The sequence below is a fragment of the Chamaea fasciata genome, unplaced genomic scaffold (assembly GCF_029207755.1).
Source record: "Chamaea fasciata isolate MVZ Bird 193981 ecotype frontalis unplaced genomic scaffold, bChaFas1.0.hap1 SCAF_8, whole genome shotgun sequence".
NCBI lineage: Eukaryota > Metazoa > Chordata > Aves > Passeriformes > Sylviidae > Chamaea > Chamaea fasciata.
In genome coordinates, this window is record NW_027094093.1 from 27357566 (window position 1) to 27384676 (window position 27111).

Here is a 27111-nt window from a genome sequence, read left to right on the forward strand (position 1 = left end):
CTGCTGCCTGGTGGCCTCTCTTGGGAGGCAGATGATTTTCAGACTCACTGTACTTGGGGCAGTGCTCTTGGTCAGTGGCAGATTCACAGGAGTGCTGTCAGGATGAAACTTGGAGCCCACTTACCCTGCCACATACCTGACCATCACGAGTCCCCCCAGTGAAAATGCCTACCTTTGAGAGGCTGAAAAATTGTCCAAGGTGCCTTGTGGAGCCACATTCATGGACTTTTCTGGCTCCTCCACTTACACCAGGATGCCCCAGTCTCTGCTACTTGTGAGAGAATGTATTTAGAATTTTTCCTCTGCAAGGTATTGATCAAAGGCAACTTAAAATGATCTAGTTACAATTGTGTTTCCATCTTTACCCTTCTGCCACTCATGTGGTCATACAGTATACGCATTCAAATGCTGCAAACAGATTTTTTAAAAATTTCTCCCAGAATCTTTTTTTTTTTTGGCTGGATCAGTTCCCTAAACTGATTGAGAGTATGATTGCATTATTGTGAGTACAGGAGAATTGGAGGGAAGATGGGGGCAGGCAGGACAATGGGATCACAGCATCCCAGGCTCGGTTTGGTGCAGGCTGTCTCTTTGGTTGCTGGAACAGGCTGTATCTGTGGTGGCTGATGAGGCATAAATTTGAAGATAATTTTTGTAGGAGAATACAGCAAAAAAATCCATTCATTGACCTTCCAAACCACTGGAGGTAATCCTGTTTCTCAGCTACTACACAGCCTAAGTAATACTGTCTCTTAGATATTTTTATTTATTTTTTTAATCAGTTGGCTGTACAGTGGTTTCACTCTGTGTCATCCGTGCTTAGTTGTGCTTCTGCAGTGTGATCCCACTTATCAGTAACTGGGATTATTCTGGAGCTGGAGCCGAATCTCTTGTTGAGCAGCTCCAGGAGGAGGATTGGTCCCCAGAGGCTGGTCCGAGCAGATGTCCACCAAGAGTTTTGCAGCCTGCAAATGTCAGGCTCATGTTTTTTCCTTTTCTCACTGGATGTTTCTATGTCCTCATAACTGTAGGTACAGCTGCCTTTTCTTCAATTGCCTACAGCATCAAGACAAAAATTACTTTGGCTTTCAGTGCTTCCGGCTGGGTTAGTTTTCTCCCTGCTGTTTTCAGGAACATCCTGGGGCACAGACTGACTGTCCTGGCCTAGCCTGTCCACGAGCTGCTCTCTGCATGCTTCTAACTGTGCTTCAGTCGTGTCTCCCAATGGGCTTGACAGTAAACTCGAATCATCTGTCTTGCAAATGGCCTTGTCTTTAATTAGAAGATCTTTAATGTCTGCAGAGTCACATGTGGGTGCCAGAGTTTGCAGCTCTGTAATGTAAGTTCTGTTGACTTGCTGGTTTTAGGTGTAAAAAAATTATCTCTTGAGCTTCAGGATAGCAATATCCATTGAACCCTGCTAGCAGATTTTCATGAGTTAGTTCTGGCCAAAAAACCACTCCCACTAATTCATGTTTTTCCACCAGTGAAACACTGAAAAAGGTCTTCAATTCATTTTCTCATCTTCATCCCCAATGGCCAGCACTGTTTATTTTCACTGTCTCTGTTCAAGTGCTAATGTGGTTTTTTGTGTTGTGTTTTTCTGGTTTTGTCCTGTAGTTAGGTATCCTGAGCCTGTTTGCTGTCTGTCAAGCATTAGCTTGTGTCCTATGAATGCCATGCCCTTCCTGGCTGTAGCTTTTGTGGTCTGGCTGCTACTGCCAGGTTTTGTGCATATCGTGTGCTGAGTGGCACTGAGAGGGCAGTATGTGACTCCAAACTGCAGCTTCTTTCTGATGAGAGATTCTGTGGGAAAGCTGTGACTGGAGCCAGAGCAGAAACCATCTAGGCTTCTCAGTGTACTCTCCCAGTTTCTCTCATCCATCCTGTCCGGCCTGTGTTATGGGAACCTACCTTGTTCCCATAGGTTCTGAAGGAGCCATGTCAAAGGGCAGGACCTTGAGTGAGTTCTTTACCAATAAAGCCCTTGAACTTTTTTCTAGTTTTGTAGGAACTAGAAAAGCATAACCATGACTTGGCTTATGGGGCTGTGGAGGAGAGACATAACCCAAGCCCAAATGGACCACAGATCTCCTGTTTCCTTTTTCATTCCTATAAAATGTTCCTATATATTATAGCCTGAAGAAACGATGCTACTTCTTCCCAGAGGCTAGTATTCCCAACTTTGGGAACAATTTCATGGACAAAGCTTGTTGAGTTCTGCAGAGAAAACTATTAATGAAATAAAAAAAGCTTCATGAGAAGCAACCCTTAAAGCTTTGTCTGTGAAGGAATCAGTCTTTTATGAAAGACTTTGTGTTCCCTGATTTATTTATTTATTTTTCCACTGAATGAGCAAGATTGTTTAAAAAGGGTGGTGGGGAATGTCACTGGGGAAAAGCCCCCTCCTCTACTCGCTCATCGATTCTTATAACATTAAAAAAATTAATTTAAATTGCCATTTTCCTCAAAATGAAGTGTAAAGCTTCCATAGTTCTGTTGTTTAATTTCCCAACTGGATATGAAATTAAGGAAATTGTAATTGTTTGACCTCTCGCATCAGGGAGTCTAGGTATTTTTTCGTCTGTTTCACCGGAGCACATCTATATGAGAGTAATGGCTTCCCTAGAGACTCCATTTTTTGTAAAATACAATCTAATGAATTAAAATACAATTTAATGAATTAAAATATATCTCCTCTTCTTGGTGCTTTTTTCACGCTGTGACCTGCCTTGGGTTTGAGCGCGGGGTGGCTCCTGTTGAATTGTCTGAAGGCTCTCAGCATACTTCCTCCTACTGAATTGTTCTTCCTGAGGTTTGCCCATTGATTACATCCTCTGGCTTGGATCGGTTGTCTTTCTTACACGGTTCACGAATTTTTCCTCACTAAGCATTGCTAATGTGCCTTCCACAATCTTGCAGCTTTTTGAGCTTTGATCCAGGAATCTTTCCAAAATCAGCAAAAAAAAACTAAAGAGGAGGGACTTTTTTTTTCTCCTCCTTTCTTTGTGTCCTTTGTTACTGAAGAGGACTGCAGATATTTAGAACCATTTAAATCCGGACAAAACCCCCCCTCTCATTTGGTGACTTCTCCAAAACACCAGTTGATTATTGTTGGCAGGGATATCACATTGGAAAGGACTAGCTGTTCTTTGTGGTTTTGAGGCCAGAATACTGCTGGGATTGTCCCTGGTGGCTGGGTGGAGCTCACTGGGTACCTGCCTGGGAGCCACAGCGTCCTCATGCAGCAGATGGACCTCTCTTGGAGGGAGGGAAAAAGTTGACACCAAAGAACAAAGCTCTTCTCCCCCAAAAGGTAAAAAACCTGAATATCACTGGGGAAGCAGTGAATACTGGTCTTGAGATCTCTGTGCTCTGTATGTCTGATCAGATGGATGCAAGATTTTTCAGGGGATTTAATATACTGTATTTTAGAAAATAGCTGGGTGTGTCAGAGTGTGAATTGAGGGAAAATTCAATTGAAAATTCAAAAAATGTGTTCATTCTGAGGGTTCTTACAGAGAAATTTTAGTTCCAAAATCAGCACTGGGAGAGGTGGGAATGGAGGCTGAGCTGACTTGTCACCAGAATAAGTGTATTTGCTCTTGAAGAGAAAAGGTGAGTGAACATCAACTTCACTGATGTATTTAGCACTCAGTGATTGCAAGGATGAGTTCAACTGGATCCATCGTCCCTTGCTTAGCTCTTATTTCCCAAACAGGCCACACAAGTGGCCTCATGCACACCCATAGCAGCTGGTAAAACAGCTCCACTTGCGCAATGGAAGAAGTTGGCAGGAGAGGACTGTCGGGAAGGTTTTGCCAGGATTTCATGGCAGAGAGATGACTTTGTCAATACCACACAAAAGTTGGTCCAGGTCGGATCAAAAGTTAGGACCTACTCTGTCTCATTTCAGGTATTAGAAGCTCTGGTTTATGTAGCATGTGCATCTGAGCTCTTAATATGTAAAAATGCTCGAATTTATTTCCCTTTCTCCAATCCCACTGCTTTAAAAGGAGAGGGACTGTTCAGCGCGCCCCAAAGAAGAAAGTGACAAAAAGGCTGACTGTGGTTTGGGGCAAAGCCCTCCATCGCAGGCTGGCAGAGGAGGCTCCCAGGAGCAGGGTGATGGCCGGGGTGCTGCGTGTGCTGCCAGACCACATCGGTGCGCGCTGAGCTGAGCTGAGCAGCAGGAGCAGAGCCCTGCCTGTGGCCCACAGGCAGCTGCGAGGCAGCAGCAGCCAGCTCGCTGCCAGCACGGCTCTGGCACCGCAGAGAATCGAGCCCTTTGTATCTAACCATCCAGACCTAATACACTGACATGGTCGTCATCAGATACAGTTGACACATGTTTAAAGGGTGTATCTTGCTGCTTTGAACAAGTGGGAAAGTGTTCTTGGACTGCTTTGCTCTTTGCATTTCTACGGAGTTTCCCACTGTCCATTTTCCATAGTTACTTACAGCAATTAACTGGAATCCAGGGCTGCGGCGGCTGCACGCATAGTCTCTCAAACCACACCTGTGGCTTTTTTGTGTCACATATAATTCATGACTGAGTGACGCTTCCTGCCTTGTCATCTTCAGTCCTGGATGAATGAATGGTGTAGCTAAATCAGCTTAGCGCCGAACTAAAGTGGTGGTTCATAGCTGTGGCTCTTGCACAAGTCATGCAGAAACTTATTTGTGTTGGTATGGCTGGGTGTTCACTGGAGGCTCCAGCTCTTTTGATATCAGATCCACTCACAGCTTGCATGTCCTGCCTCAGCTTTTTTTTTCCCTTCCAGAGACATAGATACTGCATGAATCACTGTGTCTTTGCAGAGGCTCCAGTGGGCAAAGGTATTTGTGCTGAAACCTCACCAGGCTGTAATTAATCTGTAGACGAAAGGAAATGGTTTTGTGACAGCTAAATGAAGACCAAATAATGCGATGTGATGAAAGGTATGCTCAGCAGTCGGATTCAGGATCTGAAGTTGTATGAGTTTAGCTTTATGGTAAGCTGAAAAGTGTTTGAAAAAAGAATTGCCTCAAGTCCCACTTAGCAGCAGACAAAAACAGAGAAAAACCTGCATGTAATTATGTATTAATATGCAGAGTGAGAAGAGATTTAAAAAATTACACTGCGTTACTCCGTTTATTAGAAAACAATTGGGAAACTTACACATAAACTGTATGTGAGTGCTGTACACAGAAAGGCATGTGCTTTCTGCATTAGATATGTGAGATCAGCATACATACCAGTGAACAGGCTGTCTTTTCTGTGGGCTTTAGTTATGCTGAGATAGAAGACATCTGATAACCTTAACAAAAATACTGCAGACTTTTGTAAAGTAGGCTGAAAAGTTTAGGAGTTTGGTTTTTTCTGTCTTCTCCCTCCCCCCCCCCCCCCCCTGCCCCCAGTTGAAATATTTTGCAGAAGGAAACAAGGTGCTGATCATCTTGTTTGAAAGTTAAGTGTTTTTTCCAGTGAAAAGTTGCCGGGGGGTGGGGGGAGTGGGTTTGTTACCTTTTTGTCTGTTTTTAAAGAGGGAAGTAGTATTTTAAAGTCATGTTTCAGCTTGTTCATCATCAGTTACATCTTTGATGCAGATTCTCTCTCATTACTTCATGTGTAGCTGTGATTGGTTTTAGAAAAAGGCCCAATAGTAAATGTGGCAACTTCCCTGTAGTCTGCTCACTCTGACATGTGGAGTAGGCACTCAGACTGGTTGATGCTGAATATTTCAAGCAGCAGCAGCAGTAAATCCTTAGCTAACTGGATGATCTTCCAACGCGTTGAGATTTCTCATCTCAACTTCTGCAGGATCACAGAATCCCAGATATTTCAGGTGACAGAAAGCTGAAGGGGCTCTTTGTTCCCAGCCTCCAGCCCCAGTGGGGCCTGCCACCACCACTAGGTTAGATTGGTCATGGCTTGTCTAGTGGAGTCTTGCAAACCTCTTCAGAAAGAGGTGCCTCAGCCTCTTGTGGGTGACCTGGTCCAACACTGCATGGTCTTCCTGAAGAAAACTTTCCTGAACACCCAGCCTGAACTCTCTAGGGAGTGTTATGGCATTTGCCACTACCAGAAAAGGTTTCGTTAGTGTTATAACTGCAGACTCTTACATTAGATCATGTATATATGCTAATTTTATGTTTTATCCTAAGACTTTGATAATGAAACTGTGGTTAGACTGTATTTAAGATAAAACCAGATTAGGACTACCAAATCTTAATGAAATCCAAATTTTACTAGGGCTATAGTGTAACTATACCTTAGTAGTGTTAAAAGACTGTGACAGTATTGTTATTAGGACTGTGATTGTTTTCATCACTATCTATCTCTATACTCAACTGGAACATACTGTTTCAGGTTGCTATCCCTAATTTTGATAGCAGAAAGCAACGATTTTTATTACTCGACAGAGTTGCATTCTGGTAGGAGAATGAGTTTGATTCTCTTATGACTTCAGCATCATCAACAAAATGATCAAGTACTGTAAATTTACATTATAATTATGATGTCAGAAACAATATAACTTGGCTTTCAGGTTGACTGAGAAAGTGCCCTGGGAATTTGGAGGAAATATATCTTTCTCATTTGGAAGCTGAATAAGTCCTAACAGAAGTATTTCAAGAATATTTATGTAGTTCAGTGATGTTATACTCAGCAAGTATTTTATAAATAGCTGAAGTTTTAAGACCAGAGCATCTCATTTTTGGTTCCCATTTTATTTGCTTGCCATAAATGAACCCAGGACTCTGCATCTTTTGGGTTTTTTTTTTTTGCTTCAATATGATTTGCATCCTACACACCTACAGCAATACTCGCTTTTCTCTGAGATGGAAATTACTCATTTATGTAAGCGGGTTGTAGATAACTTGAATCCTGAGAAATGAATGTTGAAGGAAAAGCTGTGTTTCAGTACTTTCGTTAAGACATAGGACAGTATTTTCAAATCAGTGTAGAGAATTGGCTGCTGGAATTTTGGGGACACTCTGGAATACCTTATGTGTGCAGAGATGGGCTAGGTATTTTAACCCCTTCTACCTTAACCCTTTAATTTCTTTAAAGCGCCTTTTCATTGACATCCAAAACCCTCCAGAAGTGAACGAAGGTGATACCTGGGTCAGTCTGATAGAGAACATAATCCAGAGCCATATAGGATGCTGGCTGCTTCTCCAAGTCACGTGAAGGGGACTATTCTTCCTCAAACCAAATCTTCGTACCTCTAGTGACTCAGAGTGTCACAAGGGCTTTGTCTTCAAGGTCTTTCTGGTTCTTCCTTAAGGAATGCCCCTCTCAGTCCTGCTTTAGGAGTTTTCCAGGATGACCTGGAGGAGGTGGTGACAGCAAAGGGCACAGTGATGTGGAGAATGATGCCATCTCTCATACCACAGTGGATATGTGAGCTCATCTACTCTGGTGGGAAGCAATAGCCTTTCCAGTAGCAGCTGGTTTTGTTCCTGTTGGTGCTGGTGTCCAATACCTGTCACCTGCTTTGGAAACAAACAGCTCCCACTGCAGCTGGGCATCCTGCCTGTGCAGCAGCACAGCTCTGTGGGTTTACCTTCATGCCTCTCTCCTCCCCTTCCCCCACAGTTTCTACTATGCTTTCTCTTGTAGACAGCAATATAGGATCAGACTGCTTTTCATTTCCATCACTTTTCCCTGCTGTGACTGAATCTGTTGCAATTAAATTTTAATTGAGATGCACACTGCTTAAATAGACACAAGACAGCTACAGCTATCGCTAATTAATTTTCTTCCAAAATGACAACATTTAATAATTATATTCCTTGTCACTTACATTATTTATACAAGTTTAACTCTGGGAATTTTTTTAAAGACACGTCAGCTGTGAAAGTGCTTTATGGTGTTAATCTCCTGTAAGGCAATTGTGATTAACTTCAGAAGTGGAAGTATGTTTATGCATTTATTAAAATAGCATGTAGCTCTGCAAGTTTCAGGGAAGATTGAGGTATTTCTACAATAAGGTAATAGTGTTTCTGGTTGCAGTATTCAAATCTAGAGAAGCCTTAATGGTAATAATTTGTGCTTCTGTATTATCTCTGATTTGACAATCTCCAAGCACTTTTTGACTATGAATGAACAAGCTCACACCTTCTGCAGAGATCCCTCCCCATTTTCTCACTTCACCTGGCATAGCACAAAGAGATCTTCTGCGGCCCCAGCTTGCAAAAGTCCTTGCCCTCTGCTACCTTGCTCTAATACTGGGCAAAGAAAATGGCCTTTTCGTATTTTAGTCTGAGGAATCCATCACTGGTTGCTGTCAGACAGGGTGTTGGATGAGTGGGACCATTTGTCTGTTGCGGTGTGACAGTCCTTAGGCGGTGCTGTGACAATTTGGGGTTTCTCTCTGTGCTTGAATACACTGTTGCTGCATCATGGCATGACTTTGGTGTTTGCAGAGAGGTGCATCATTATCAACCTCCAAACTTCAAACGTTCACAAAACAAGCAGAAATTTCTCAGGACAGCTGTGAGGAGAATTTTTCCACCTCTCCTGTGGGGATATATGGCCGTGATGTTCCCTCTGCAGAACAAAGGAACTGGCTATTGAAGGTGAGATGCATCAGCCCTGGGGTTTTACTGGCAGATCAGGAAACTTTGGGAATGAGTGAAGAATTGTAGAGCCTTTTTTTTCTCAGTGAGGGTCCTGTCGAGGGTGAAAGTTTAAGCTGGAAGCTGTGGCAAAGGGATTTTCTGGGTCAGAGGAATAAATGTGGAAGGGCGGGACAGGTAAGACTTGGTTCTCTCAGAGGACCCAGGACCAGTAAAACTCAAAACTAGATGTGAAAAGTGTCTGCGAGTACCTAGTTGTGCATATTTTTTCTGTTAGCATCGAGTAACTCTTTAGAAATCTTCACACCTTTCCGGTCACTAGCAAAGTAAAGCTGCTCTGGGAACAGAGCTCTGGGAAAATGTGTGTTTGCATTTATTAAGGATGTTGGGGATTAGTACTGATGCTGCAGAGCAGAGTGAGTTGGATGATGCAACCCCATTCCAGGAAGGCTCAACAGAGAGGTTTACCAAGGATGGCATGAGAAGCAATTTTACTGTGTGCTACTATGATTAGAGGAGGTTAAGATGGTGTTGATCTAAAGGGCTGATCAACTGGACATTTGTAATGACTCAGCCAAAGGAAATTTAATTAAATATGTTAAATGTGTATATAATGAAACTCTTTTGTTGGACATTTGGGACTGTCATAATTATTACATAAATTTCAGTTTTTTCTTGAAATTATTTTGATTCATTTAATAGTGATTATATAGAAAAAAAAAAAAAAAAGGTATCCAAACCCATTTACCTCTGTATTAAGACGGATTTGAATGAAAAGCTGTCTGGTCATCTGTCTATCCTCATGTACTGTCACAGCAGCAAAAGTGCATTACAAAAACTTTTCATTGTCACTTCACTTTGCTTTCCCCTCAACTTTGACAATCGCAAAAGAGACTGGGCAGTGTTTGCTGCTATTTTGATACCTCTTTGGTTTCTTGTACAGTGTTGCGCTGTGGCAGGGGTAGGTAAGCCACGAAACTGCACAGAGGATTTTTTTAGAAGCAATGGAACCTTTCTGAACCTTTATTTTATTGTATATTTCAGCAGGCTGTAGTTTACTACACTCTTCCTAAGGAGGTAGTGCAGTTAATTGTTTTTGTGCTTATTCGTGATAAAGTCACAATTCTTGGCAGAGACACGGTTCTGCATAGCACAGTGGGGTGGGACAACAGCGTGTTGTGGGCCTGTTCTGGGAGCTGAGGTCTGCTCCATTGCACCTGAAGAGACAGGAATAATTTATTTCTCTAACAAATAGATTTCTTCCTATGTGTGTTTTCCCTGAAGTTATTTACACTCGATGTTGTTTGCTTTGAGGTCTTGCATGCTCTGTTACTTGCATGTGGTGCTGGAGTTGCGGATGGTTCGTTCCTTTGATGGCCGATTCTCATGGTTGAAGCAGGCTTTTAGCTGCCAGTGCCCTTGGGTGGCTGTGGGGGCTGGGACTCAAACGGCCCAAGGTTTGGTAAAAGCTGTCAGTTTTCTGCATGGCACACAGTATGAGTGTCCAGGTCCCAACCAAAGGGCCGGGCAGCAGCCACGAGGCCTTGGGGCTGTGTTGTATCAGCACAAGGGAAGGCCTAAACATTCGGGAATGTTCACAGCTACCAGTCTTGTGTTCTAAAATTCTCAGTGCGCCGTGGCAATGAAAGCCAACTCAGCACGTGCTTCAGGTCTGTTTCTCTGGAGGCATCTGCCTGAACATATTCTCTAAGTAAAGAGCAATCTTTGGTTACTAGAGTGCTAAGGGAAGATATCTATGGTTTTCTCAGTGTGCCACAAATGAATGGGGGGATGTCCAGCAATATTTGTTTTTGAAAGATACATTTTCTCTAGCTTTTTTTAAAATTTACATTTATAAGCATTTTATTAGCAATAAACCTGTGAAATGCTGAGTTTGCAGTGAAGATACTGTCTCCAAACCAGAGAGTATGTTGAGCTCTCACTTACAATACATGAAAGGCTGGGAAGTGCCCTAGAGGACAAGGTGGTACCAAATGTTGGGTAGCTATGGATATGGTTTAGAAACAAATTGTGCAGTCATCTACAGCTGGTGACAAGTCCCCCATCCTTGTGTCTTCAGTTCTGTGAAAGTTTCTCAAAAGGATGACTGTAGAGATGGAAAAAAATAGATGTTTAATTTCTTCAGTAGAGAAAAAGCTAACTGGCTTTTCAGTCAAGTGCTGGGTTATGACAGCAATTAAAATGCATACTTGAAGAAGTTTTTCAGTATTTCTAGTGTATAATTTTGAATGTCAAGATTCCTTGGCAGTGTGTGTTATGCAGAGAGCAAGGGGATATAAGAAGTATAATCTTTCTTTTGGTGAGGGACAAGTGAGTTATGATAAATGAGTTATGCAAACGATTATTCCCTTACAGGAGGAAAAACAGAGTTAGCTGTGGAACCCTAGTACTTCTAAAAACAGAACAGGTGTCCTCACTGGTTCCTGATTTTCTGAGGGGGTCTGATTCTTATCTTGGAGATCTGTAATGAAACAGAAGGCAGCCCAAGTTAGTAGTTTCAGTGGTGGAAACTGGTTTTGAGTGAGACTGGGAGTGGGCAGGTATCTCTGGCCTGTATGACCAAACCCACTCAAAGAACACATATTTAGGCCCTGATGGAAGCAAGTGCATATGCATTTCCTGAAGTCTTCCTGAAGGCAATGAGATTGAAAGCATACTGTGGTAGGCTTTGATAGGCTTTGAAAGAGGAGACAATGGCTGAGGCAAAACAAAAGAGCTTGCCATCAAAGGATGTAAAGCAAAGTGACAGGGAAAAAGTGACAAGCTAGGAAAATGTTCTTTGTTCCCACATTCTGAATGGCTGTGAAATCAGCTTTGTACTCATTAGAGCCAGTGTAAAGGAACTTGCTGTAAATGAAAATGAATAGGTTAGAGGCTGGTGTTTTGAGTTCAGATATGTAGGTGAGTGGCAGGAAGCTCAAGGAAGTGCCAAAGTCTGAGACGCTGTGCAGAGGGAAGAAGCAGGAGTCAGAGGTGGCCTAGAGGCAGAATCTTACAGTGAGGTTGGAGGAATCTGAGGACCACCCCAGGTTTCAAACTTGGATAACAAACAAGATGCTATCCACTTCTACAGCCTTTGGCATCCTTTGCCACCTTCTAACCATGGCCAGACTGCTATGAGATATATTTGAGAGACAGACTGAAGTTTCTGTGTGGTTGGAGGGAATTAGGTCCAAACTAGGTCAATCTGACAGTAAAATGCAGGTAAGATTTAGTGGAGAGAAAGCCTAGAGGCAACTGGGCTTTGAACACAGCTTAGCTGCAGTGAACAAGAAGGAAGAAGGAATGAGTTATAGACACAAGTGGGATTTTGGGTTTAGAGGGAGGCAGACCAGGAAAAAGAGAAAAGAAAAAAAAAAAAAAAAAAAGAGAGAAAGAGCAAAGAGACCAAGGAAAGTTGTTGTGGCGCGGTTTAGAAGATGGTTGTGGAGGAGTGAGGTGATTAAAGAAAAGAAAAGATGGAACTTCAGGAGCAAGGAGGGAGTTGTACATGGGAGGTAAAAGTGCTTGTTTTGACTCTTTTCTAGAGGAAGAACTCAACAAGCTTGCATGCAGAAAAAGATACAGATATAGAATATAATTATGTTCGTTAATATACAACAGAAATAATGTACAATAGCTGCAAGGTAAATTGCAACTGTTTTAGTAAATAGTTATATATTAGTTATAACTGGTTTAGTTATAACTAAATAATAACTATAACTAAAACCAGATATATGTGTATGTGTGTATACATGCATGCTCCTGTACAAGAGTTCTGTCCTGAAGAATTGATATGAATCCTTTGCATTTTGTCTTAAATTAGAGTGTATCAAGGAACAAAAGCAAATGAGGTAGTATTTACAGAATCTTCTCAGGCTAACCTTAATGATTTGAGTCTTATTAATAAAGTAGTTAAAAGAATCTTCATGTGTCTGGCGGCCACATCAGTCAATGTGCCCTTAAGTCAGATATAGCCTCTGAAAATCTATGGGGGCTCAACAGGTGCAAATGCAGTTTCCAGTGCTCGGGCACTGGCCTGGCTGCCACCAAACACGGTTCTTCTGCTTCACTTGCTTCAACGGCGCAGTTGCGTACACACAACGTGGCCCCTAAACCTCTCCCCTGAGCCATAGCAACCTGCTGGCATTTGCTAAAAGTTCACTGTTTGCCTGTGTCTTGTTCCTGTAAGTTTTGGGAACATGAGATGTTCTGGCTCGTGAGCCAAGCTTGTTTTGTATGTGAAGCAGACACTGCAGGGCTGTGGAGGCCCAGACCTCCTTATACTCTCAGTCTTCTAGGCTGCGGAGACACCACTACTGAGGTTGAGAAGGGAGGTTTTCCCCTTAGCATTTTTAACAAGAGAATGAAATAAATTACAGTGTTGTTTCTTTCCTTTTTTTGATGCTGGCAGCTGCTTACCAGATGAAGAAACGAAGTGAGTTCTTACAGGCTACAAAGTGAAGATTGCATGATATTCTGTTGGTGAATGGTTTAATAATTTGTCTCAGTCATCAAAATACTTGTAGCATAGAGAAGACATAACTGCATAGTGCAGAATTACATATTCTGTAACATTGTCATTGGCAGGACATAAACACCTGTCCCAAGTCCTTATCACAAAAGAAAAAAAATAGGGACGTTGGAAGGTAGATGTTAGTTTGGTTGTCGACAGAGACAGACATGCTAAGGTTTAATCATAATAAATGTAGATGTTTTGATGTGTGAAGGTATGGCAAACCAACCATTAATAATACCCTGATACATAGGTGCACAGAGGATCAAGGTGTTGATCTAGTCTAATCTTCTCTTTTATACCATCAGAGGACTTTCCTGTACTTAAACCCATCCTGTACTTAAAACCCGTGTCCTGTGTTAAGTCTTAGACTACAGCAGACCTCCTGGAAAAATACCTGCACAAAAGGTCAGCTCTGCCATGCTAGAAAATCTGACACCAGCCAGAATCTAGTGCTCTTTTCTATTGAAACTGGGAACCTTGTTTCTAATCTGAATTTCTCTAGTTTAATTTCTGTCTCTTAGCCTTTGCAACTGTGTGTGTGTTAATATTACTCATCAAGTCTTTCTGCAAGAGCCTCTCCGTTGACCTCTCCTTCATTTTTCTCATGTGTGGCACAGGAGCCTTTGCTATTTTCATCTCTCTGCTTGGACTTTGGGCACCAAAACTGCACATACTGTCAGTTCAGGGTTAGGCAGAGAGGCATTACAGCCTCCCAAACTCTGTGTAGACAAACACATACTGTTTTAATCGTTTTAATATTGGTACCCTCCATAGAGCTTCTCAGCCACTGTCTGCCCACCATAAACTTCAAGTCATCCTCAGTCAGTGTTTCTCAGACAGTTTTCATTTTAATCAGTTATTTTCCAGATGTGTGGCCTTGTATGGGGTTGCTTTAGAACCTATGATCTTTATCTATGCCGTCTAGGCATGGAGAGCATCTCGCTGGTATAAAGCAATCATCTTTATTTACCATGTCAACAGCCATTTGTCACTGACAGGCTTCATGACTCCATATTTGTTTTCAGTCCCTGATACACAAAATGATTGTAACTCTCCATTCATACGAATGTTTCCACCAGATTCAGTAATACCAGTCAGGACTAATTTGTGTATTAAAGGAGCTATTCCACTTCTTGTTTATTACTCATGTTCGTAGTGTTACAGTCTACACAATTAAGGAATCTCTTCTCATTGAGTCCCTTGGTACCTTGATTAATTTTAATCTTGACATCTTGATTTCTGGCTAAATGAGTGCTCATTTTCACCCTTGTCTTTTGTCATTAGCTTAATACCCTCCTGAATACTTTAGCCTGTCTCCTGAAAGACTTATTCCCATCCACTGTAATGACAGTCAGCCACATTGTACAGTTTCTTTTCTCTGTAGAAGATGGATCTGCCATGCTGAAAACTTAGGGGCTCTGCCATTCACCACGTACTTAACTGTTAATTTCTGGAAAAATATATAGCCTTGTAGCTTGGGTCACAGCTCACAGAAGTGGAATACTCTTCAAAGTATTGATTTCATTCTTCCTCATATAAAATTCCTTGCAAAGATTCTTGGTTGTTCTTGAACTTTTCCTCACCAGCATGCTTGTGTCCTTGCAGACTGGGCTTTGTTGTGGTTCATGGGTACATCCCATATAGCTCTCCTACTAAAGCAGTTGTCAGATATTTCAACAGTTTTGGGGTTTTCAAGTCCTAGTTGAGCATAAGGCTGACCTTGATGATGTCCATGGGTGCTTTCCAACCCTAGATACTCTGCTCCTCTGAGAAACTCTTCTCCCATTCCCATCTGGATGAATTTTTCTCCATTCTCCTGTTTATGAACGACCAACCATTTTATGTGGTCTTCCATCATGCCTTCAGCTGGTAACTGGAGTCTTATAAAGACAATATGTGGAGTGGAATAAAGTGTGGAATAGCAGCCTGTGTGGTGTTTGTGTTCAGCAGAGGAAAATGAGCCAACTGAAGTGTTGTTTTTTTGTTTTTAATTACATTCTTGTTTCCTTCCCAGGCCTCTCTCTTCTGGATGCTTACATGTGTGCCTCTGGAGGGAGAATTCAATAGTGTGATGAACAGAACAGTAATGTTTAAAAATAAACCAAAATTTTGTAATGAAACATGTTCTGAAAGAACATAGTTGCTATAGGGATTTTTTGCAGGGATGCAGTCCTTCATCTTTCATTGCTCAAAATAAAGATTTTCATTTCTTGAGCCAAATGAGGGGTTTCTTATCCAAGCTTTGGAGCCTGTTCAATGTCATCTGGGTGGACTAGTCACTACAAGACATTATTACTCATCCCACCCTTACATAAAGCAAACCCATTAAACTTCAGTGCATGTGGTTTGTATTTGGGACTTCATTCATGAGAGTTGGAAGTGCCCAAACTACTGCAGCACGGAAGTGAAACCCTGAGAGGATTCTCCTTCAGTCACCACCAAGCCAACAAAACATTCACTTCTCAAAACCTCTCTTGAATCCAATACCAAGGCAGCTCTTCCTGTTAGCCAGATCTCCTGCAATGACCCTTCTCTGCTCTGTGGAATCTGCATAAACATCTCTGTTCAGAATCAGTTTCTGCTCCTCCTGTAGTATGTGCAGTTTACTGTTGTAGTATCTTTTACTCATAAACCTGATGAAAAGTCAATAGGTTATTAGTGATTTGCAGTTAGAGTCTAATTTTGTTGTAAGCAGTTTAATGGTCCTCCACCGTGGTCTTCATGCAGTCTGTCACCCACCCTGTTTAGCTGTAACCCACCCTGGTATAGCTGCCACGCACCACAGATGTGTTTTCTCTGTTAGTTATTAGCAGTTAACTGCTCTTGTTGGAGCATGAAGACTTGATGAAGGGGGTTTTGGAGGGGTTCTATATTGCTCTTTTCTTTTTTTTTTTTCTTTTTTTTTTTTTTTTTTTTGGTGTGCAAAGGTTTCCTAAAATGAAAACAGTACTTCTTGGTTAGATACATGTGTGCACACATAGGTAGTATTTGTCTTTTTGGTTCTGTTTTTGAAAAAAACCAGAAAACTGTGTAACAGGAAATTGAAAACTTCTTTGGATTTACATCAAAAACACAAACTTAGATGACGCTTTGCCATAATTTGCTCACTCTTACAACAGAAGCAAACAAATTACAAAAAACCCAAGTGAAGATTCATGGAACAGTTACAATGGTGACGCATCACTTTTGAGCAATTTTTGTTTACCTGGTGGCATCCTCCCATATTTTTTGCAGCATGTTAATGCAGAGTCTGAATGCAGGAATGTCTTGATTATCTTCTTTGACGGTTTTTTGCATGTCTGAATTTGCTTAGTGGAAAGTTTCTCATGATAAGACATGTAGGGTTGGTTTTGTAAAATTACAAGCATGACTTTGTTTTCCTGTTCTACCACAAGAGCCTCTTCCCTCCAGCCCCCACTCCTCCATCTTCTCAGTTCTTCCAAAGTAAGAAACAAAGATAACTTCTGAGGGAAAGGAGGGAAAGTCAGGTACCCCAGCCTGCATGTCTCAGCATGGACCAGTTCTGATTCTATGTCTGGCTTCGAGCTTTTATGTCAGTTCGTATGTTTTGATGATGTATTGTGATTGTTTATAACCCAGCATCTGAAAGATAATTTCTGTTCAAGGCTCTAAGGTTGGCAACTTGAAAATGCACTGGAAGTGGGGAAACGATTCAAATGTTCTGCTGTTTTATAAGTCAGACTTGTTTGTAATGAAGCAGCAATATTAAAGTGACATTAGTGTTTGTGAAAAATAGGAACACCAGGCTAAACCTGAAAAATGGCTGAATATGTTAGTTCCTCTATCCAATATCATCTCCTTTCCAATAAATGTAGCCCAGAAAGGAAATGGCTTTAGGAGGGGAAAAATCATTTATGTTGCAATACAGTAGCCTCAGTGTTGTCATTTGGTGCCACAGAGTGTCCTAGGATAGCCTGGCCTGTGGCTGACATTCCTAAAGGACGCATCTCTCCCACAAGTGCTGTGCCACCTCTGCCAGGCCTGCCCGGGGCCAGGGGTCCCAGGGGCTGGCTGCCCGTCTGCAGATGCTGTCATTGCACCCTTGCTGTCCAGGACCCATCAGTGACTGGCTCCTGCTAGGAGGTCTCCTAGGAGCTGCTGAAGGCTGGTTCTTGAGCAGGCTGATGAATATTTACAGACAGTCCATATGGTGATAATTTCTGAGTCCCACCACTGACTCCATTGTCCTTGTTTGATATAAGTGGAAGGCTGCTGTTTGATGTAAGTTTGATATAGGTGGTCAGTGTCACTGTAAGCAGTGAGGACAGCACTTGTGAGTCTTTTTGACATGGTTTCCTTTCACATGACTGGCACCACCTGAAGCAGTAAATTCTTTTTGTGCCTAGACACAAAGTCTTAGATACTCCATGTACAAAGAGTGATGGAGCAGGCTGGAAGGTGCATTCTTTGAAGCTGTTTGCAGGACATATTTCTTCTATCGGAGACCCTTCCATGTCACTTTTCTTCCCTGTGTCTCTATTCCCTCTGTGCCCTGCCTTCCTGTCCTGGCCCTGCCGTTAGAGATGTCATGTTGTGCCTTCCACTGACCCAGTGCATGTATCTCTCTCTCCTGGAGCGCCAGGTCTGCCTGCAGTCTCTTGCTCCTTCTTTTCCATGCTTCTCTTGTTTCCACAGGATTTGCCATTGTCTATTTCATTCACTCACACTCTTCACTTAGTCTTTAAGGTCATCCCCCTATCCCCTTATTTCTTGTTTTCCAGGCTCTTGTTCATCTTCAGGAACTTGCTGCTCTTTCTACATCCCTCCAATCATTCTTGCAAACATTCTTCCTTCCCTCATGCCTCCTTCCTACCCTGGATTTTTCCTTTCTTTACGTTCCTGGACAGAGTTGTGCCTGAAATGTCCCAGGACTTCTGGAGCTGGTTGGAGGTGATGTTACTACAGTACAGAGAGACACCATCAAGCACCAGTCAGTTCTGGGTGCACTTTGACCCCTCTCAGTATTGCAGAGCAGTTTCTTCCTCGTGCTTTTGGTTTGCTGTTGCCATATGGAAATGGCAGATGGTGTTGATCAGGAAGTTAATCTAGAAGCGTATCCGTTTCATGCCGTACGCGAAGGATTTGTTCATTAAACTTAGAACTCTAATTTAAAGCCAATTAACGAAGTGATTTGAAGAGACTTGTTGTTTTTGAAGTTCAAAAGAGATGCTAAGTCTCTGATTTCAGCCTTTGTGCATTCCAGAACCTATATAACTATTGCAGTTTTGCCAACTCTACTGGGGGTATTTTTGTCTCTTTTTTCCCCCCTCTCCTTTTTTTTTTTTTTTTTTTTTCTTTTCATTTTTTGGAGTGATACAACTTTTTCCATGGGCTGGAACTGTTTGGTGAAGCTTTGTGAACACCCAGATTTCTTAGCAATTTTAGCCTTACCTTTGGGAGTAGGCAGGCAGAACTTGTGTGTCTTCCTGTACTCTTTGCTGCTAGCATAGGTCCCTCCTCCCTTCCTTTGGCAGCCTGGTATTACTCTTCTCTGAGCAGGGGTTGGGGTGGGGGGTAGAAAAACAGAATAAGCCCTGAGCAGCTCTGTGTCCTGCTAGCACTGCTTCTGCCAGCATGGGGTTGTCTCTGCTTCCTTTCTACCCAGAAGCTGGTAGGGACTCACCACAGAAGGTTTCTTGAGGGGAAGGGTTAGGAGTGGCCCCCAGACAGACAGCTACTGCCTCAGTGTACAGCTCTAACTTCCATGTGTAATCAACCCTTGTAGGATTGGCCCAGGAAGACATGTCAAGATGGGAAACCTTGTGTCAGGAGGACCTCAAAAGTGATTAGTTCTGAATTAATTGTTATGCTGCTTTTACCTTAGATTGATATTCTGTAAACATTTGTAGGTCTTTCAGCAGCAGACAGCATGTGTGGACAGTCCCAAGATTTAGTAATGGCATTTAGACAGAAAAAACTTTCTTTAGTAATTTGAAGCTGTTGCTGATATAAAAGAAAATAGAGGGGTCAAGTTTTGCTGTGGTACAGAGCCTATGACTTCACCGGGTTAACTGCTGCTACTTCCGTGTAATTGAGAACATAATTTGGCTCAAACCCTGGGAGACTGAAAAGGATCACAGCAGCCACTGTATTAAGCCAATGTTCAGAGCAGTTGGCTCACACTGACTTTCATAAGTAGATCATATATTCAGAAGGCTTTAGCTGCGTGACATAGTCCACTGCAAAAGAAGAGATGGCGGGAGTATGTCCTTGTTTATTGTAATGAAAGCAGGACACCAGGAAAAGCTATCAAACCTGGGATTGTACCTTCATAGAGGTGATGTGGCAGAAATGATTGTCTCCCTGTGGGTGCCTGAGCACAAACCTGGAAGAGCTGTGCAAAGGCTGCCCTTGGTTATCCCAGCTCCCACCAGTCTTGCCAGGAGCCAGCAGCAGTGGATCTGCACACTGGCTGTGGTGCTGGTGTCAGCAGCCAGCACACCTGCAGCGTGTCCCCTGGAGGTGACACCACCTCACTAGCACTGCTAGGGCTGTGTATGGGGAGATCAGGTGGAGATGAACTCAGAATGAAGAGGGAATACACACTGGTCTGAGAAAGCCCAAAATACTCAAAAAGTGAGATGGCTTCTGGAAGCATGCTTTGGAAACCCCTTTCTGCCTCTACCATGGGGCTACCAGGCTTGAAGGTGGCATTCAGGATCAGATCTGTGTCACAGTGTCACTGGCAGTGCCTGCCCTCTGCCAGAGAGGATCACTCCCATGGTGCTGCTTAATCTTAGAGCAGAAATAGGCAAAATTGGTAATTCATTTTTCGCAGAGAAGAAAAAAAAATGTTTTTTGCCCTGTCTAAGGGAGGAAAAGGGGGTTTCCTGATGAAAGAACAATCCTGAAAAAGAAAATAATTGCCTTTTTTTTTAAAAAAGGGTGTGCAAAGGGTATGGCTGATGAGTATCTGTTCATTCCTAAGTTTGCCAGCAGTCCTGCTCTGGCTGATGCCCTCCAGAAGAGACAGGCCCTTTTGGACAGCACTTTAGACCGTTCCTCAAGCACTTAGCAGGAGGGATCATTTTATTAGGAAAGTTTATGGCTTCTTGTTTTCCTTCAGAGGCAAATGTGACTTTGTTGTTTTTAATTCTGTTGGGATTTCTCCCTTTTAATATACAACACAGCTGTTAAAATAGCTGGGGTTGTCTAGGGCAAATCATATAGCACTTTCCTTGTCCAGATCTCACATAGCTGCCTTTTTAGTGTCACTGCAGAATTACATTACAGGGCATATGAATAGTGCTGGTATTAGTGTCAAAATCAATTACCCAGTCCTCCTCCTGCAGAGAAAGCTACAAACCTTAGGAAAAATCTGAGTAATCCATTCTGGTTTTCTAATTCTGAGTAATGACGGAGGGCAGAGAGTTGTGCTTGAATAAGTGCATAGGGTCTTTCTCCGTATAGTCACTCCTAAATGCATGCTCTTTACAGGAAAAAGCAAGCTCCCTGTGAAACCCTTTTTCATGCCAAATGGCTTGCTGCTAAGATTAATCTGTCATTGAATTTATAAATTCTGTGTGGCACAGAGCAGCGGAAAAAGTTTAGCATCAAACAGAAAGCAAAGTATGCATTGCTTAAAAAATGAATGTTGTGCTCCTGGATAGTGTGGATTGACTGCCTCCATCAATATATCTTCTTATACTGGTAATAAAAACACTTCCATAGCCTTGTGCCTCAAAGGATCTCAAAGCACTTTGCAAATAGGGCAAATATTTTCTATTTTATGGCTGTGAAAACCGGCTACAAGAGAGGAGTTAAGCTTTTTGCCCAGGGACACTGAGGAGACTGTAGCAGGTCCATGATGGGGATCTAAATCTCCAGAGTTCCAGTGCTGTGTCCTGGTCACACATTGACCACTGGGAAGGCTGCTGGTCACCAGCTCTTGGCCACTGTCTGTGAAACATCTGAAGGCAGGATACGAAATCAGTGTTGGTGCTCCTTTGCTCACTGGTCTCTGTCCTGGTCAGTGAGCAGAGGTGCTGGCAGGAAGGATGCTTGTGTCTTCCTGGGATGGGATGATCAGCTCTCGCTGTGGGGTGCTGTGAATGGAAGATGACTTCTGGTTGTTGCTGACGTGGGGAAAAGCTCAGAACCTCATAGTCAGCCTGCTCTGCCTCAGGCACCTTTACAAAGCAAAAATAATTATAGACTTATTACCCTAAATCCTGTGAGATTAGAGTAGTTGCATTATTTATTTTTTTTTCTAATGTGATATTTGAGGATTTACCTGTTTAATACAACCACTTATTACAAACACTTGAAAGTTCTTTTTAAATTCATAATTCATCTGAAAAGAGAGCATTACAGCTGAAAAGACCAGATTTTCAAATACAGGCATGATCTCCTGTCACATTCCAGTCGGATAAATGACACATCTGAAAAACTGGGTCCCTACTGAGGTGTCTGTGGCAGGGATGTAGAGATTTTGCTTCAGGCATCTCTGGAAAAAAACCCATGACTCTGACCTGCATGTTTCACAGAACAAGTCCTGTTATCAGTTCCTTCCTTCCCCTCACTGGCTGCTGAGCTCTGCAGTGCCCGAGGATGCTCCCTCACCCCCGGGTCTGCCCCCAGGGTCAGGGTACCCGGAGAAGGGGGGTTGGGGTGCGAGGGCCAGTGTCTGGTTTCAAACAAAAGCGCAAAGCCTTGAAAGGAGGGACTAAGAAGAAACAGGTGGGGGGTTAGTAATAGAGCCTCTGAAGTTTATTTGCTTAACGAACAGAAGCCCGGGCTGTCAGACCTAGGTCAAATACTCCTGCAGTTCGGGTGTATTTATTTCATACGTGGTCTGTAACCCAACCTGATTCCTGGATTAAACCACTGTAAAGTCCTGGCCCCCAGGAACCCATCCCATGTTTGCCATCAAGCCCAGCACATGCCGGGGCAGGACCTTGAGGGGCCACCTCAGTATTCACTGGAGCCTTGTGTCATCAGTAAAGCCTGTAATTGTGGCTCCTGTCATTTCCAATGCAAGCTTTGCAGTTTACAGCTGCAGACTGTGACCACAGATCCATCACTTTGTTGTCCCATTAATGCAAGCCATGCCTGAGGGCTCCTGGGATAAGCTGCTCAGGCTGCAGCACACAGCTGCTTGGTGGGACACCATTCTCCCAGAGCCCAGGCACTGGTGACAGTCCTCCACAACCACCATGCACCAAGTCCCTCGCAGGGTAGGAATTCCTGGAATCCTCATGCTTTAAAGTTTTTAGGAGAGTTTACCTATTAGTTGAGTATGTTCAGTAGTCACGCAGTCCTCCAGAGCAAAGGGAGGGAAGGTTTAAATTGGCACAATGGCAATAAAACTACTCACACACACAAAAAGTTTTCTGGTTTCCCAGATATTCCCCTGATCCCATTAATTCCACTAAGGTAGACAGCCAGTGTGCTCCAGAGTATTTCAGGAGCTGAAAAATTTGCATTTGAAAATTTGCATGTGAAAAATTGCAGATCTGCATTAAAATTAGAAGGGAAAGAGGAATTAGCAGTGGGTTTTCCCAAGACCAGCCTGAGGCTGGTAGTGCCAGGTAACTGTGCTGCTTATGGGCAAGCAGGAGTCAGGTGGAGACATGTGAAATCAAAGTTAAAATGAGGGGAACAAAAATATTTTCATTCAGAAACAAAGTATTTCATCCAGACACAAATTTCTCTTCATTTACGAGAAACCCCATTTTTACACTAAATTTGGGATACCCATGTGTTTGCTTTTGGGAGACCATTTAAGTCTGAATCATGCAGAAAAAATGGTCAAGCTGACAGGCAAAAAGTTCAGGAGCTGTTGTTTTACCAACCTAAGTTTAAAAACTCTGGTTATTTGTACTTTGGTACCTCCTTGTTTTGTGGAGATTTCATGGCATTTAATTCACCATTTGTAATGAGGGTATAGCTGTAGCTGATTTTCAGATGCAGTTGGTCAGGATAGAAAAAGATTTTTGGGAGAGAGAGAGGGATCAGTGTTTGTTTGATCTCACTGGTGAGAACTTGCTGGGATGTGGCAGACCTGCTATGGCTTATCTGTAAGCATTGCTGAAAAGTTCTGGTCATGATGCTGGTTCCAAACCAGCACACAGCATAAGCACCCACTGTGGGAAAGGAAAAAAAAAAACAAAACCCACTTTAAATGTATGTTTGTCTGTAATTTATTGAAAATTTTTAGCTGAGTTTTTTCATAGGATGGTCTAGGTCATGAATAGGATGGGTAAATCTGTTTTATGTGTGCTAAATATTTGCATCTCACCTGTCCTGTAATCCTGGAAATCCCTTTAGACCTGTAAACATTACCGTGTAGCCCAAGCTTAGCTGGGGATTGTTTTTTGGTCCTGATCTTTGTAGGTCTGTGAGAACACCCAGTCCTTTACGTGGTTGTGGCCTTTGTGCCTATGATTCCTGCAACTGGCTGCACTGGAGTCGGGAGCCCAGGAATTTTTTGCTGCTTGCCATTTGCTTTTTAACTCTGCCAAACCATCTTCTGCTTCATGGGGTTGATTTTGCATGTTTTGCGAGTGGTGACCAGAATCTGGTTTTGTTTTATGTCCTGTAGGGTTCCTGAGCTGGAAGATGCCTGTCTAAGATGGAAACTTCTGCTTCAACAGCTGCTGGGAAAAAAGAAGGGAAAGGTGCTGTTCTGGAGGGGAATGGCTTTACAGAGACGGGGAAGAAACCCACTCCTTTAGTGGCAGCAGGAGCAGCAGTGGCACAAGGAGGTACTTTATGTTTTCCACAATTTGAAAGCAGCAGGGGTGTTTTTCATTAGACTGTAAGAATTTAATAAGTATGGTGGTATCTGTCTTCCTGTGAACACGAATCCAATCAATGTTTCCCACGAGCTGACTGGTGCTGCGTAGTGTTGGCAGCACTGTGCCCTCCACTCCTCCATGGTGGAGTTAAAGAATGGCTGGTGAGGCTGGCTGGAGGTGGGGAGCACCTCATTATCCTGGTCAGGAAGGGGTGTCGTGTGCCAGCTGTGATCCTGCTAATGAGCTAAACAGACTGCACGGTCTTCAGTCATTGCTGCTGGATTTCATGGGTTTTGTTGCCTGAGTTTTGAAGGTAGTTTCCAACCTAAAAAGGCTTAAATCTACTTTATCTCTCCTTTTTCGTAAACTTTGCTACTCATGTTTCTTTTTGCAACTGACCTGTGAAGATTCAGATGCACAGAATAAAGTAGGAGTGGCTAGATTATAATCTATCATACTAGTTCGTGTGTTTGATGAACTTTTTCTTAAAAGCAACCAGAAAATCTTTTACAAAATTTTTTGAAGGGAAACAAAGTTTTGTAGTCCTGGATGGGTCTGAGCTACTTTCCTTTTGAGCACTGCACAAAGTGGCAGAAAGGAAGGCTTGCCAGGAAGCAGAAGTAGGGGGGACATCAAAGTGCAGAAGTTTGGCATCCCACAGCAGATCCCTGAAGAAGCAAAGACTATAGGACCTACTGAGGCAGTCCACTTAAGATACCACCTCAGTGACTGGCAGACCTGAAGGGTTGATTTGCCCCAACATAGTCCAAGCATGTACTAAAATTCACAACCCATAGATGTACTGTCATGAATAAACACCTTCTCCCCACTTGGCACTTGCCTTGGGAGTGCTTCCACTGAAGAAGCAGTCACAACCTTTCCAGAGATCCAAGTGAGGATGCCCCGAAGTGAAGTGTCCATCCAATTGTGCATTTGGCATCCCTGGAGACCTAATTGGTTTTTACGTGTACAGTATAATACGTTCTGTTAGCAGTGTGCTCTCACCTTTGGGAAAAAGTGATTTATGGGGCTCAATATTTCTCCTGTTATTAGGAGGAAGTGGAGAAGTAAGTTGAGGATTGTTTGAAGATGTCAGGAGAATTGTGATAAAAGCGTTGTGTAATGAGATGTAAAGAGTGAAATCCATGTCATGCTGTGAGGAAAAGTGCTCATAAATGACCCAAAATGGGCAGCAGTGGAGCAGCATGTGGTGGGACGCTGGCCCCGGGACTCGGCAGGTGTTGCATGTGCTCTTGTGGTTCAAAGGGCTTTCCTTTGAACTCTGGCTAGACATAATACAGGCTCCTGAAAGTGAGCAGCATGCTTGTGCGTGTGCTTGGAAGTATAAAAATTAATACAGAGTTGTCTTCTAACATGAGTTAGCTTCAAGGTGTGATTTAGCAGATGATAACAAAAAGGCTAGGTGGAGATGAGACTCTACTTACACGGTATTCATGGTAATATAACATGTTTGATTCCCTAAACTAGAGTAATTACTCACAACAGGCCAGAACTATGAGTATTTATGCTCATATTTTTACAGAAGAAAGCAAACAAAGCTTGGAGATTAATTAGGAAATTCAGCTTGAGGAGGGGTTCAGCTTTAAAGGGTGGGCCTCTGAGCTCCCCACCCTGCTTTGGGGCCATACGAGCAAGTCTTTATTCTCATCCAAGACATACTCATGATTTCATTTATTGCAGAGGTTTTACTCTTTGTCCTGGCATATGAGAAAGTGGCAGTGAGGCTCGGCCAGTGCTGCAAATCACCAAGCTGCTCTCCAGAGCCAAACAAATGTAATTCGCAACACATTTCTTCTCCTTTATTCTACTGAGTCACGCAGAAGGAGTGCCATCATAGCATGTTTTGCATGTTTCTCAGATCATAAGGTTTTCTTTTTCACTTGTAGGAATGAATAGATTCATAAGGTTTTATTTCTAATTATTTGAAGGAATAAGCTGAATATTAGTTAAACAATTGAAGATTAATAGCTATTTAATGATATTATTATTTAGACTGTATTATTATAAGATATGTTCAATCTGCATTTCAAGTTTTCTTGCTTTGGATATTTGTCCCAAAAGTTTCCAGTCTCTAACAAATTAAGTTGTGGCTGTAGGAAGAGATCGATATTGTTGATGCTGACAGTAGAGAAGAGTCCTTTTGTACTAAAAATTTGCATCCCGTATTTTTAGTCTTCTGAAGCTGCCATTTTAAACATCATCTGCGACAGTTTTTTATAGTAACTCATTGATCAGATGTTCAGAAATTGGCCTCACAGATATGACATCAGGGAAGTCTCTCCTAATTTTCTATTTTTCCATAAATCATGTTGGCCAAGGAGTCAAAGCTCCTCTCTTCTCTTGCAGTAGGGGCACATGTGTATGTGTGACTGAGATGGAAACTGTTTAAAATGACAGTATATAGGAACTGTAGACAAGTTAGATCTGCAGAAGAGGCTCTTGGTTTTATTGTCTCTACTACTGGAAGGGCACCTTGTAGCAATTCAAGTTCAGAAAACCCTTCTGTTGAATGCAAAAGTCTTTATTGGCGTGTAGGGTTAGGGGGGTTTGGTGCAGAGCACCACGAGTGAGGCTGGGTTGTGTCCTCCAGGCTGGCACTGACACGTCCTCTGTACCTACAGGCCTGAGGAAGCCCAGGCACATGGCTGTAGGGGAGATTTAAATGAGCCACTCTTTCAAAGGCAGAGATATTTAGGAGGATAGGTTTCTCATCTCGTAATAAAAATTAAATACAAATTCTCCTAAATGCTAACTGCCCGACTTTAACGAGGCCCAGAATGCACCGTTCCCTCTCCACCCCACCCTCTGCATGACACAAACTCCGAGTTCCCAAATTGATGGTGTTTATATTTGAAACATTTTTCTGATGTCTGGCTCTGTCAAGACTAATTTTAGCATTTCTAAAGCTGGGTAAAAATACAGCCTCATTACTTTGATGTCAGAGCATAGTTTACTATTAGTATATTCTGGGGTTTATCATTTTAGTCATGTTTAACACAGCTACAGCAGGCATGCACTATTAAATCTGGCTTATTTTACATTCCTGTCCGAAATTATTTATTTGGAACAATTTCCTCTCTATCAAAAGACACGGCTAATGCTGAGTTTTAATGTGTTATTTACACACAAAATAACCTATTTACAACTCGGTATCTGCCGCAGGGAGAATGAATGGGGCAGTGCTCCCTTCATCCTGTTGTATCTGAGTTTAACAATCTGGATTGCTAATAGAACCATTTATCACAG

The 27111-nt window shown here is 42.6% G+C and overlaps 1 protein-coding gene across 1 annotated transcript in view; it reads left to right on the forward strand.

Moving 5' to 3' along the window:
- Nucleotides 1-27111, forward strand: part of GLI2 (GLI family zinc finger 2) — a 188563-nt gene that overhangs the window by 25099 nt on the left and 136353 nt on the right. The window contains exon 2 of the mRNA XM_066190248.1: nucleotides 23649-23811. Coding sequence (XP_066046345.1) covers nucleotides 23679-23811 — 133 coding nt within the window. The 5' untranslated portion in view covers nucleotides 23649-23678. The remainder of the gene's footprint in view (nucleotides 1-23648; nucleotides 23812-27111) is intronic.